The following is a 14,700-nucleotide window of genomic DNA, read 5'->3' as shown; positions in this document are numbered from 1 at the left end:
CGAACACTTCACATCGACAACTAAACGAGGACAACAGAACTACAAACTGGTGCAAACAGTTTATTGAGTCTTTGGGACAAGAAGAAGTCCGTTTGGTCTGCAGCTGTCTCCAGATGCTCCTTGAAACACGTTGGTCTGTTTACTTACAGGTTTAATGATGAAAAACATGAAATCAAAAGCAAGAACACGAGCTGCCGCTCTTCAGGGTTCCACACTCTTTAGAGACTTAAACTCAGAAATAAGACAAAATCACTGCAGACGTCATGAGAATAACAACAATAATCATTATTATTATACGATTATTCCTCATGAACGTCCACTCTGACCTCTGACCTCCAACAAGCAGAACATATTGATCCAGCTGCAACGATCAGTCAGGTATTCAAACTCTATTGGCAAATATTCTGATCATCGATGAATCTAAATATCTTCATGTTCGAGTACATTTAATATTTTGGGGTTTTAACACTGTTGCTTGTAGAGAACGTCACTTTAAACAGCTTTCTGATGTTATGTCGTCCAAAAACAATTGGCAGATCAATGGATTATGAAAACAATCATCAATAACATCCTCCTTCAGTGTCCGCACCACGTTCCAACCCTTTCATTCGGTCGTGCGATGTAAACCCGAGGACTCGGCTAGCGAGCCTTCAGCTCGTCTCCGCGCAGCGCGGCGAGGAGTCCGTACAGGAGGCCCCCCGCGAGGAGGAGCAGGGTGCTGCTCACGGGGCCCAGCGACAGAGCGGCTCCCAGCACGTAGAGCAGCAGCAGCAGCAGCAGCGTCCGGTAGCTCGCCAGCGGCCGCAGGCTCAGGCGAGCGCTCCGGCTCCTCTCGGACCGGCGGCGCGACGTCGGGCTCGGCTTCGGCTTCTTGGCGGAGGAATCGAGATCCGACAAGTAGCGACGACCCAGACGACCCAGCAGGTCCGGACGAGAGCAGAGCGCGTTCATGTGCCCTCCGAACTGTGGGAGAGATGAGCGCCCGTCAGGTTACACCGCAAAGAACAGAAAGTTGTTCCAGCCAGCTTCTTCAATAGCAACGGTGCATTATGGGACATTCCACCATCTCTACCTGTGAAGAGGGGGGAGGGGAGAGGGGGAGGAGAGAGAGGAGAGGAGAGGAGAGAGAGAGAGGAGAGGGAGAGAGAGAGAGAGGGAGGAGAGAGGGAGGAGAGAGAGGAGAGGAGGGGGAGGAGGAGAGGAGAGAGAGGGAGGAGAGAGGAGAGGGGGAGGAGAGAGAGGGAGGCGAGAGAGGAGAGGGAGGAGAGAGAGGAGAGGGAGGAGAGAGAGGAGAGGGAGGAGAGGGGGAGAGGAGAGAGAGGGAGGAGAGAGGAGAGGGGGAGGAGAGAGAGGGAGGCGAGAGAGGAGAGGGAGGAGAGAGAGGAGAGGGAGGAGACAGGAGAGGAGAGGGGGAGGGGAGAGGAGAGGAGAGAGAGGAGAGGAGAGGAGAGAAGAGAGAGGCTGAAACATGTGAATAGTTTAATTTCAGCACGTCGAGCCTCCATGTTTTCATAACATAACTGGCTCATGTGTTATAGTTCATAACATCATGTCCTCATAAGTGACGCCTCTCACCCGCTCATTCAGCAGAGAAGAGATCCTGTAGAACATTCTGACCAGCAGCGCGTTCTCATAGCTCCTGATGGGCTGCAGCTCCGGGTCTCCTTGGTACTGAATGTCAAACCTGCGCAGTCCACTTATGATCTGCACACACACACACACACACACACACACACACACACACACACACACACACAGTCAGAGTTGTGATGCGTGTGGTCCTTCTTCTTCTCTGGTCTCGATGGTTGGTGAGTACGGACCTGCTTCCTGCCCAGGTCCGTGAGGACCGGCCCGTTCTCTCCCTGGATGCAGTCGGGCAGCTGCTTGTTGTTGCCGTCGTCCTGAGAGGAGCTCAGGTTGGATATGAGCTGAGCCAGCTGACCCTGGTTCAGCTGCAGAACAGAGACATTCAGTGAACAGAACCAGGTTCCGAGGCAGGAACGTGTTGACGTGAGAATGAGTCCAATGCTTTGGTTCATGACCAAACACCTTCAGAGCTCGACATAATAAACATAAAACAAACAAGAAAACACAGAACAAAGCATCCGGACCTTGAAGATCTGACACAGGTTCTCCAGAGCTCGGTCCAGGAACTCGTGGGTCTTCTTCAGACACTCTCCGCTCTCCTCCGGCTCGGCCCCGGAGAACGTGTTGTTGAGCTCGGAGGTTCCCATCCCGAACCACGACAGGAACGAGTTGTTGGCCGACACCTCGCCGGAGTGATCCGATATCCTCTTGGCCGTCTGCCGGGCTTGTGCGATAATCTGGATTAACTTCATCACCTGCACAAACAACAGAAATGTGACTTTGAGTCTCCTGCAGAAGTTAAACGTGGACTCAAATCCCAAATGAAACCCGAAGACTAAACGCACCGCTCCTCTGAGCTCGCAGCCAAACATCTGTTTGTACTGGCAGTCCTGGCCCTCCAGGGCGTAGACGTGGCCCTTCACCCTGAACACCATGTCGGTCACCACGCGCTGCCGGGAGGACAGGAAGCTGTCACCGCGGGGCTGCCGGGACGACAGGAAGCTGTCACCGCGGGGCTGCCGGTGGTGGAGGACGTGCTCCGGCTCCAGAAACAGCTGCTCTCCTGGTGACACACGTTCACTTTAGTTTGTGTGAAGCAGAGAAATCTACCGGAAGCTTTGGAAACATCTCCACAGAGCGACGTCTTCACCAACAGACCAACAGAAATCCTTTCACATGAAATTGTCGTCTTATTTATTGCGTCAGCATGAAAAACAAAAGACGTGAGTTCCTTTGTGAAGGAAAGAAAAGGTTCTGTGGTTCATTGAATCTGCTTTGATGTGTAAACATGTGATGACTGAAGAACAGCTGAAGGAACATTCGACTTTCCAGCTTCCTGAAACAGTTCAGTGACGCAGAAAGAGAAGCTTCTGACGGACACTGTGGTCATCAGGTCTGTTGGTTCTTGTAATACTCATTCTGGCCACACGAGGCTGAAGAGCATCGCGACCTCACGATCTTCTTCCAGCTGAGATTTCATTTACAGAACTTTAGTTCAGAGCGCATCCAGGAATGAGTGTCTTCACTTCTTCCCCACAGATTAACAGACCGATTGAAGGAATTTAACAGATGATTTGTTCTTCAGTGATGAACACAGCAGAGCAGAGGCTTCAGGTGAGACTCTGTCCTCTCAAGGCTTCCGTATGAAGACACCTCGTCCATAGAAAGGCCATCTCTCCACAGAGAACAGATGAAAGCTCCATCGTGTGTTCACGACGCCATGCGTCTGTCCTCACCTTTCTGGATCATCTCGGCGAGGTTGGGCTGAGCGAACACTTTGGCCACTCTGAAGACCATCAGCGCGTTTCTGGCGTTAACCAGGTCCGTCCTCACGGCTCTGTTGAGCAGCACCTGGAAGAGCTTGGTGTACATCAGCAGGTTCTCCTGAACAAACGACTCCCTGTCCAACACAAAGGGAACAGATCAGCAGACGTACCGACACGCATCATCACGCTGGTGGGGAAGCGAGGACCGCTGCATGTTGGACTCTGTATCTGAGCCAGAAGACAGAATCAGACTCACCACTTGTCCGGTACGGTTCTGTTGGGGTCTGGCTGAGGGGTGGTGCTCTCCTCGGTGTATCTCCACGGTTGGATGTAGCTCAGCCACGTCTCCAACACCTGAACACAGAGACCATCACGGTAAGCTGAAGGCTGAACCCTCCCAGCTGCCGATGCTTCTGGAGAGAGAAGGCTTGATGCTGAACAGGAAGCAGGAAGTGGTTTCTGCTGCTCGCCCAAAGCCCACGTTCATCTGCTCCGTTACAAACTGTTTGATTTATTAATGTTATCAAATAACTACACAGACTAAACTTAGCTTTCATGTTTGAGCCACATTGCTGCAAACTGTACAGAAAGTGATTTAGAGTTTCAGTCATTTCCTCAAACCTTCATATAACGAAACGAAGTCGCCGTGACGTCACTCGTCGTTTTGAAGCCTCGAGTTTGGGAATTAGGCCGTCGCCATCTTGTTTTTTTATCAACCAGTGAACAGGAAGTGACAATATCTGGACTGAGGAGGAGTGACGTAGAGACGTATACGTCTCTGGTAGAGACCTGTCAATCACTGTGTAGCCCCGCCCTAAAGCATCCCCTGCTTTATGGTCTGTGTGACTCTAAATGGACCATAATGTACTAAATGAACATCACGCTGTATTTAAGAAGACTTGAAACTAGAGATTGAGACATAAACTCATGTTTACAATGTTTACTGAGGTAATAAATCAAGAGAGAAGTAGAGTCATTTTCTATAGACTTCTATACAACCAGAGGAGTCGCCCCCTGGTGGACACTAGAGAGAATGCAGCTTTAACACATGAAGCATCGGCTTCACTTTAAAGAACAAAATGACATCCAGTCAGGAAAAGGTTTTGTTGTGGAGCACTGTGAAACACCACGAGCTCCAACTCTTCACAGCTGAACACTGATGAAGATGAAGATGATTTGTGAGACTTACCGCTCTGAACGAGGCGTCCAGAGGCCAGTGACCGAAGCAATGCTGGAGAAACAGGTAGAGCTTCTGCTGCACGAAACGCTGCACCACCACTCTGTAGACAAGAGCAGCACCACACGTTAGGAGTCAGTTTCATTATTTATACATACAGACACTTCAGAAGGGAAGGAGGAAGTCAAGAACGAGTCACGTCAAAGTGAAGGCCGGTAAAAGCTGCTCACTCGAGAAATGGACACACAGTTCATTTAAAGTTTATGAGAACTTTTAGCTCCATCAGCACTAGAATGTGTCTGTCTGTCTCTCTGTCTGCCTGCCTGTCTCCCTGTCTGCCTGCCTGTCTCTCTGTCTGTCTGCCTGTCTCTCTGTCTGCCTGCCTGTCTCCCTGTCTGTCTGCCTGTCTCTCTCTCTGTCTCTCTGCCTGTCTGCCTGCCTGCCTGTCTCTCTGCCTGCCTGTCTGTCTGTCTGCCTGTCTGCCTCTCTGCCTGTCTGTCTGTCTGTCTGCCTGTCTCTCTCTCTGTCTCTCTGTCTCTCTGCCTGCCTGCCTGTCTCTCTGCCTGCCTGTCTGTCTGTCTCTCTGCCTGTCTGCCTGTCTGCCTGCCTGCCTGCCTGCCTGTCTCTCTGTCTGTCTGCCTGTCTGCCTCTCTGCCTGTCTGTCTGTCTGTCTGTCTGCCTCTCTTATTGTTGTTCTGCTGTGTCGGACTGATTCATATCTGTTATACAATCTGCATGTTGTCTGATGAGCCTGTGCTGCATGTCTTCAGCGTGCAGGGTAAAGGAGTCCTGAATGACGCTCTACTCGTATTAATATCTCTTATTGCTTCAGCTTATGAAAGGACACAAGATAAATAACTGTTATTTTAAGCTTGTATTCCGTTGACTCTGGAACATCTGTCCAGGTGTTACAGATGTAAACTAGCCTCTTTGCTAATAACTTTACAGTGATGTTGTATGAACGTCCCTGTAAATAGACAGCGAGTGGAGGATGAAGCCGACCTCTTGAACTCCTCCAGCGGGCTGGTGTGAGTGTGCGAGTGGGCCGACGGTGAGGAGGAGGTCAGCGTCTCGGGCTTCAGGCTGTTGGAGAAGGCGTGCAGGTGTTTGACCAGGAGACGCACCACCAGGACGTGCTCCTCCGTCGGGCTGAAGGGCTCCTGAGGAGACAACCGGTCACATGGTGCTACGGAGAACCAGCTCAAAGCAGCCAATCACAGCGCTACCCTCGGCCCAGTAGCAGCCAATCACAGCGCTACCCTCGGTCCAGTAGCAGCCAATCACAGCGCTACCCTCGGCCCAGTAGCAGCCAATCACAGCGCTACCCTCGGTCCAGTAGCAGCCAATCACAGCGCTACCCTCGGCCCAGTAGCAGCCAATCACAGCGCTACCCTCGGTCCAGTAGCAGCCAATCACAGCGCTACCCTCGGCCCAGTAGCAGCCAATCACAGCGCTACCCTCGGCCCAGTAGCAGCCAATCACAGCGCTACCCTCGGTCCAGTAGCAGCCAATCACAGCGCTACCCTCGGTCCAGAAGCAGCCAATCACAGCGCTACCCTCGGCCCAGTAGCAGCCAATCACAGCGCTACCCTCGGTCCAGTAGCAGCCAATCACAGCGCTACCCTCGGCCCAGTAGCAGCCAATCACAGCGCTACCCTCGGTCCAGTAGCAGCCAATCACAGCGCTACCCTCGGCCCAGTAGCAGCCAATCACAGCGCTACCCTCGGCCCAGTAGCAGCCAATCACAGCGCTACCCTCGGCCCAGTAGCAGCCAATCACAGCGCTACCCTCGGCCCAGTGGCAGCCAATCACAGCGCTACCCTCGGTCCAGTGGCAGCCAATCACAGCGCTACCCTCGGTCCAGTAGCAGCCAATCACAGGCTACCCTCGCTCCAGAAGCAGCCAATCACAGCGCTACCCTCGGTCCAGTAGCAGCCAATCACAGCGCTACCCTCGGCCCAGTAGCAGCCAATCACAGCGCTACCCTCGGTCCAGTAGCAGCCAATCACAGCGCTACCCTCGGCCCAGTAGCAGCCAATCACAGCGCTACCCTCGGCCCAGTAGCAGCCAATCACAGCGCTACCCTCGGCCCAGTAGCAGCCAATCACAGCGCTACCCTCGGCCCAGTAGCAGCCAATCACAGCGCTACCCTCGGCCCAGTAGCAGCCAATCACAGCGCTACCCTCGGTCCAGTAGCAGCCAATCACAGCGCTACCCTCGGTCCAGTAGCAGCCAATCACAGGCTACCCTCGCTCCAGAAGCAGCCAATCACAGCGCTACCCTCGGTCCAGTAGCAGCCAATCACAGCGCTACCCTCGGTCCAGTAGCAGCCAATCACAGCGCTACCCTCGGTCCAGTAGCAGCCAATCACAGCGCTACCCTCGGCCCAGTAGCAGCCAATCACAGCGCTACCCTCGGTCCAGTAGCAGCCAATCACAGCGCTACCCTCGGCCCAGTAGCAGCCAATCACAGGCTACCCTCGCTCCAGAAGCAGCCAATCACAGCGCTACCCTCGGTCCAGTAGCAGCCAATCACAGCGCTACCCTCGGTCCAGTAGCAGCCAATCACAGCGCTACCCTCGGCCCAGTAGCAGCCAATCACAGGCTACCCTCGCTCCAGAAGCTGCCAATCACAGCGCTACCCTCGGTCCAGTAGCAGCCAATCACAGCGCTACCCTCGCTCCAGAAGCAGCCAATCACAGCGCTACCCTCGGTCCAGTAGCAGCCAATCACAGCGCTACCCTCGCTCCAGAAGCAGCCAATCACAGCGCTACCCTCGGTCCAGAAGCAGCCAATCACAGCGCTACCCTCGGTCCAGTAGCAGCCAATCACAGCGCTACCCTCGGTCCAGTAGCAGCCAATCACAGCGCTACCCTCGGCCCAGAAGCAGCCAATGAGGATCAGCGCATTGCTTTCTGTAGAGTTCAGAGGTCTCACGCCTACGAATAGTTAGTTTAACGTTGCTGAGAGAGGAATGGTTCTGTCAGTGTTTACCCGTTACAATAATATACGATGAGATAATAATAATAATAATGTCTGGAACCAAGAACTTCCTTTGACTTGATCAACACAATAATCATTTATTCTTTTCCTAAGTCTGTAAAAGTCTTTCAGTCGATATATAACTCAAAGACTTGGATGAACAGGATCATCTGATTTTAATAATTTTTAAATGATCACTTCAAGACGACCGTGGTTTATTAAAGTGTGAAAGGACCACATCACATCTTCATAAACGTCTGTTTGGGACCTCAGAGCTGCAAACCACAAAGCTGCTTCATAACCAACATGTGAGCATTAAGAACAAGAGATAGAATCCCCACACACACACACACACACACACGCCAGTGTTAAAACAACAACATGCAGACGAACACACACTAAGATATGAGATCACAGAGCTGCAGCATCACTGCTCCTGTGGAGGCATTTCTCTGACGGTCAGACTGAACGACGTCATTCAGGAATCACAGGAGCGTCGAACGCAACAACAACTCGTTTATCGACTGTGGGATTGAACCAAACATGCTGCTTGTGGATCCGTGTATGAAACGGTTGAGATGCACTGTTGGTTCGGTGCATCCTTAAAGAAAAGAGACAAGAGCTCTCTTTCAGCAGTCAGCCATGCCACATGTAGAGTCTTAGTTCAGCGATTACTGACCTAAAGGTGCCGAAGAAGTAGAGATGATGAGGAGCTACTTCCACTTTACAACGCTCCACTGTCTTATCATGTTTGGGTTATGTGCATCTCAATTCATCAATGTTTCCTCAGACCAAACATCCGTAATGTGTTCATGTAACTGGATATATATGCGCTCAGTCTGCAGCAGAGGAACACCTCCTGCTGTGAGCTGACGGAGGTAAAGGGTAACAGTACTTGGTAGGTGTGGAGGGTCCCAGAGCCTGGTGGGGCGAAGGGTTGGCTGGACATACTGAGGCGGTACTGAAGCAGGGCCAGCTGATCACCCGTTACCACCAGGAGGGAGAGGAGGATGAGGAGGAGACAGCAACAAAAAGGTGGAGGAAGAGGAAACAGCAGCGTGGAGAGAAGGGAGGAGGAGAGAGGAAGGAAAGGTGGCAGGAGGAAGGTACACATGAGAGCAGCAGAAAGAGGAGGCAGCAAAAGAAACATAAGAAGGAGACGGAAACATTCAGGAGGAAGACAGGAAGCAGAGAAGAAGAAGGAGACAAAATGAGATGTTGACTGTGGGAACACAACGTGATGAAGAGGATGAAGGCTGCACACAGAGGGTCACATGGGCTGAAGGATGGGAATCAATAACCGACAATCAAGAAATATATCTATCTATCTATCTATCTATATATATATATATATATATAGATAGATATCTATATATATAGACGTTGAACATTATTAACAGAGTGAACTCAGAACTGTAAGATGTAGTCTGAAGTTGATACACGTGTGATCAGATGATGTGTTTTGTGGTCCGTTAAACTCATTAACGTTAAACAGATCATATGGTGAGACGCGGGATCAACAACAACACTACAGGTCCAGACACCTTCAGCATGGTGTCTCACACACAGAACACACATGCAACGGAGGTGAAGAGAAGCAGAAGCACTCCTACACATGCACACGGCTCCATGCAGCCGCTTCACTCTTCACATACAAAAGGCATTTTAAAAACATTAGATTTAAATATATGTGGAAATATACACACATAAATAAACCAAACGGGGATTCCTGCTGTGCATTCACACTGCAAGCAACTCCATAAATAGCTTGTGGTGAGCTGCTTCGCGTCTCTTTGCTTTGTGAAAGTGTCTGTCGCTGCTCAGCAACAGCAACATGTTGCACTGATCTGCTGCTCTGGTGGGCAGCGAGGCTGCTTGCAGCGTGGTCACAGAGTTTCAGGTGAACCGGTCCTTTGATGGTGGAAAGACAACACATTTCTAACTCCTGAGGTGAACTACAGCATGGAAACTCTATCGTTTCTATTTCTATCACTAAGCAGGGATAGCTTGGCGTTCGTTCAGTGTCAGCTGAAGATCAGGCTGCACTCATGTTATGAGTGTTAAACCATCTGTCGGATAGATTCCAGAGGTGGCTGCGTATGATTGATTCTGACTCGTGTCAGCTGACAGCCAGCCGTGCAGGAAGAGGTGGGTGTGTATCTTACCTTTACCTGAGGAGACTGCAGCTTCTGGTACATCTCTAAGGAGTAGTGATGGAGCCAGATCTCCACAAACATCTGAACAAGAAGCACAATTTATTTTGTACGAGATTAACGATAAAGAATCTTTCACAGTCTGAAGGATCGTACGACTCATTACAGTCTTGTGTGTGAATCCTCGTTAATGAGCTGTAAGAACTTCGTGTCTCACCTGGAGCAGCGTTTCAGACCTCCAGATCTCCTGAGCCGCCGGATCTGCGTTCACTGACGGCTGATGGAAGATGTGATGTTTGAGGAGACTCGGACTGTGAACGCCGTAACCAGCAAAAGACACACCGGAAGATCTGGTGGAGTTACAACAGGAAAGAATTATGAAACATTCTGACCAACCACCAGGAGACCACCTCCGGTTTAACCTGCATTCTCTCTCGTGACCACCAGGGGGCGACTCCTCTGGTTGTATAGAAGTCTATAGAAGATGACTCTACTTCTCTCTTGATTTATTCCCTCAGTAAACATTGTAAACATGAGTTTATGTCTCAATCTCTAGTTTCAAGTCTTCTTCAATACAGCATGATGTTCATTTAGTACATTATGGTCCATTTAGAGTCACACAGACCATAAAGCAGGGGATGCTTTAGGGCGGGGCTACACGCTGATTGACAGGTCTCTAATAGACCATAAAGCAGGGGATGCTTTAGGGCGGGGCTACACGCTGATTGACAGGTCTCTAATAGACCATAAAGCAGGGGATGCTTTAGGGCGGGGCTACACGCTGATTGACAGGTCTCTAATAGACCATAAAGCAGGGGATGCTTTAGGGCGGGGCTACTGTGATTGACAGGTCGACACCAGAGACGTGTACGGCGTCGCTACGTCACTCCTCAGTCCAGATATGGTCACTTCCTGTTCACTGGTTGAGAATAAACAACATGGCGACGGACACATTCCAAGATGGCAACAACGAAATCGCTGAACTCGAGGCTTCAAAACACCCACAAACCAGCGGGTGAGGTCACCGTGACCACGCCGACTTGGTATCTGTACCAGTGTGATACATTCTACCTCCACTGGGCTTCTCTCACTCAAAGAGGTTCGTTTGATAGACTGCACTCTGGTAGATTTATGAAAGCTTTCTGTGATAAGTACCTGGGTGACGGAGCAGTGACGGAGCCTCTGGAGTCAGAGAAAGGAGACGGAGGAACACTTCCTTCACAGGGCAGGAAGTACTTCAGGTACGTGTCCACCAGCACAAAGTAGGCGCTGTCAGTGGAGCTCCCGTGGTGGCCTTGTGGGTAGCTCTGAAAACATTACGATCAATAAGAGACGCTTTATGAATCCACAGTATTATCTTTGAACAGCCCACAGCTCAGCACACGCTTCATCAAACTCACCTTCAGCGTGATGAGACAGGAGGCAAAGTGAAACATGAAGAATTCAAAAGGATCTGCAGAGCGTTGAGGAATAATGACGTGAAGTCGACAGTAAACTAAACCTTCAGAAGGAATGATTCGTTCTCGGATCACTCAGAAGAGATGGATTCTTTCAGGGTCGCTCTCTTTGTCACATATTGAAGTAAATATCTTTGAGGTTTGAGCTGTTCATCGGACACAACAGCGTGTTGAACATGCTGACACAACGCTGAACAGAACAGCTGTGATCATCTCATGCTTCTGTTGCCTCTGAGAACACGGAGAGCAGACAGAGCAGAGTTTGTGTTGGAGGATACTGAGAGTCAGCAGGCCAGAGAGAGGCAACTGCAGCTTGTTGTGGAACAGAGGGCATTCTGGGAGGACCCCCTCCTGGATGCAGACCTTCACAGGACCCTGCAAGACACACACCGGGGTAACAATGGCAGCTGCAGTTCTTCAGCTGGAGTACGAGTGACTTCCTGAATGACAGACTCATCTAGAGATCAGCGATCACACACATCAAGCTCGTTTCAGTCGGATGTTGTTTCTCAAGTAACTCGAGGCCAGTTTGGAGAAAAACAGTTATTGAACAGTCAAAGTTTCACTGGGAACATAGAATTTTATTTAAATGTGTTTGTGTACGCTGTCGATCATAGTTCTCCTCAACAATTGGTCAAGAAAAGAGCACTCGCTGCGTCTCTAATGAAGCTGATATTCCAGAGTGAAGAGCTTTATTCTGACGCTCTGCAATGAGGTCATCTCGTCCACGGCAGTGTGTTGCATAACGCAGAGTCACTGATCTCCGTTCGTCACTGAAGCTCTCTGCAGGAGGGATGGCGTGTTTGAGAGCGTCATGAATGAATCATGTGATCAGAGGCTCAGAGCGTTTACACTCATCACACAGTCAGATGCTCGCTGTGCTGCAATAAGACTCACGTGGAAACAATGGAGGCAGAGACACGAAGAGACGAATGTTCTTACCGGCAGATAGTTGACGGGTATTTCATATTTGTACTCTTCTGCTTGAAGCTTATAGACGAGCTTCATCATCGGCCCACTGAAAGAACAAGAGGACTCGGGTTGATTCTCTGAACCCGCGGAATCAAACTGCTGATGACGGTGGAGAACAGACGCTGCTCTACCTCGGGTTCAGGAACTCCACCACCACGTTGTACTCGTTGCTCCGTGAATGCAGCAGTCGCAGGTTCCAGCCGGAGATGATGCCGTCCAGACCACCAAACACGGTCTCCACCAGCCAGGGGAAGATCACACGCAGCTCCTGAAGAGAAACGCAGGCTGCGTCACAGACTGGACTCACGGTGCAGCGCAGTATTTAAGGCTCTGGTCTGGTGTTGAAGGAAAGACAACAGAAGGTCCTCCTCTTAAACTACAGGCAGAGCTTTAAGATAGACTGTGGCTGGTAACAGCAGTTTACTGCAGAAGGCTGTGGACCAACGAAGCTACCGACCCACAGACCGCAACACCGCCGCCGGCCTGAAGCGACTCAGAGCGACCCTCAGGGGTCAGTGCTGGTGGTGGTCTCCTCAGACAGCATTCAAATAAAAAGCTCAGCTCTGCCCTTCTGTATCCAGTCAGGAGACAAACACACCATGAACACATCTGATGGCTTTCTTCTCTCTCAACGATAAGATGATTCAAACACCACGAGGAGCCTGAAGAAGACCCCCACAGAGCTGCTGCCCTGATTCACTGTGTGATTGTGAACGTTTGTCAAGAACGAAGCAGCTCTTTACAGAATGCCACTTTTACAGCATTTCATTTAGTGAACAAATCCATTCAGTTTATTAAAACGTTATTCTTATTTTGAGTGTTCAAAAGCTTTATTGATATTGAAACCCAAGAGAGAGTCTATGGACCTAAACCCCAGAGAGTCTATGGACCTAAACCCCAGAGAGAGTCTATGGACCTAAACCCCAGAGAGAGTCTATGGACCTAAACCCCAGAGAGAGTCTATGGACCTAAACCCCAGAGAGAGTCTATGGACCTAAACCCCAGAGAGAGTCTATGGACCTAAACCCCAGAGAGAGTCTATGGACCTAAACCCCAGAGAGAGTCTATGGACCTAAACCCCAGAGAGAGTCTATGGGCCTAAACCCCAGAGAGAGTCTATGGGCCTAAACCCCAGAGAGAGTCTATGGACCTAAACCCCAGAGAGAGTCTATGGACCTAAACCCCAGAGAGAGTCTATGGACCTAAACCCCAGAGAGAGTCTATGGACCTAAACTCCAGAGAGAGTCTATGGACCTAAACCCCAGAGAGAGTCTATGGACCTAAACCCCAGAGAGAGTCTATGGACCTAAACCCCAGAGAGAGTCTATGGACCTAAACCCCAGAGAGAGTCTATGGACCTAAACCCCAGAGAGAGTCTATGGACCTAAACCCCAGAGAGAGTCTATGGGCCTAAACCCCAGAGAGAGTCTATGGACCTAAACCCCAGAGAGAGTCTATGGACCTAAACCCCAGAGAGAGTCTATGGGCCTAAACCCCAGAGAGAGTCTATGGACCTAAACCCCAGAGAGAGTCTATGGACCTAAACCCCAGAGAGAGTCTATGGACCTAAACCCCAGAGAGAGTCTATGGGCCTAAACCCCAGAGAGAGTCTATGGACCTAAACCCCAGAGAGAGTCTATGGACCTAAACCCCAGAGAGAGTCTATGGGCCTAAACCCCAGAGAGAGTCTATGGGCCTAAACCCCAGAGAGAGTCTATGGACCTAAACCCCAGAGAGAGTCTATGGACCTAAACCCCAGAGAGAGTCTATGGGCCTAAACCCCAGAGAGAGTCTATGGACCTAAACCCCAGAGAGAGTCTATGGACCTAAACCCCAGAGAGAGTCTATGGACCTAAACCCCAGAGAGAGTCTATGGACCTAAACCCCAGAGAGAGTCTATGGGGTACTGTCCAGAGGAAGATGAGACATCAGACCTAACAATGCAGACGAGCTGAAGGCCGCTATCAAAGCAACCTGAGCTCCCATAACACCTCAGCAGGGCCACAGTCTCATCGCCTCCGTGCCGCATTGATGCAGTAATTCATGTAAAAGGAGCCCCGACCAAGTATTGAGTGCATACTGGATACGGACATACAGTAGGCCAACATTTCTGTATTAAAAAAACTTTTTTTAATTGGTCTTATGTAATATTCTAATTTTCTGAGATCCTGAATTTTGGGTTTTCATTAGCTGTAAACCATAATCATCAAAATAAAAAGAAACAAACGCTTGAAATATATCACCCTGTGTGTAATGAATCTATATAATGTAAGAGTTTCACTTTTTGAATTGAATTACTGAAATGAATTAACTTTGATGATATTCTAATTCATTGAGGTGCACCCGTGTGTGTCCCTGTTTTCTTACAGTACCTTTGCAGGGTATTCATCGATGATCTTCACCAGATATTGGCATCGCTGCAGCAGAGGTTTGGTGATCGAATCCGCTTTGAGATTGACCTGAAGCAACAAGCACAACACGTCAACGAGCAACAAGCGCAACACGTCAACGAGCAACAAGCGCAACACGTCAACGAGCAACAAGCACAACACGTCAACGAGCAACAAGCACAACACGTCAACGAGCAACAAGCACAACACGTCAATG

The 14,700-nt window shown here is 50.1% G+C and overlaps 1 protein-coding gene across 1 annotated transcript; it reads right to left on the bottom strand.

Moving 5' to 3' along the window:
- Nucleotides 1-53: 53 nt before the first annotated feature.
- Nucleotides 54-14,558, bottom strand: smpd4 (sphingomyelin phosphodiesterase 4; the record flags this gene model as incomplete). Its single annotated transcript, XM_079265981.1, has 18 exons — nt 54-963; nt 1,576-1,704; nt 1,821-1,952; nt 2,112-2,342; nt 2,433-2,650; nt 3,324-3,487; nt 3,610-3,707; nt 4,543-4,633; nt 5,533-5,690; nt 8,407-8,487; nt 9,677-9,748; nt 9,882-10,014; nt 10,820-10,971; nt 11,065-11,117; nt 11,400-11,496; nt 12,064-12,139; nt 12,225-12,361; nt 14,466-14,558. Coding segments are annotated over 18 exons (2,439 nt in total), but the record flags the coding sequence as incomplete, so codon positions are not given.
- Between the last annotated feature and the right edge of the window lie 142 nt (nt 14,559-14,700).

This window comes from Melanostigma gelatinosum, assembly GCF_949748355.1.
Source record: "Melanostigma gelatinosum genome assembly, chromosome: 3".
Taxonomy (NCBI): domain Eukaryota; kingdom Metazoa; phylum Chordata; class Actinopteri; order Perciformes; family Zoarcidae; genus Melanostigma; species Melanostigma gelatinosum.
Note: the sequence above shows the minus strand (reverse complement) of the source record. Positions and strands in the feature narration are given on the sequence as shown.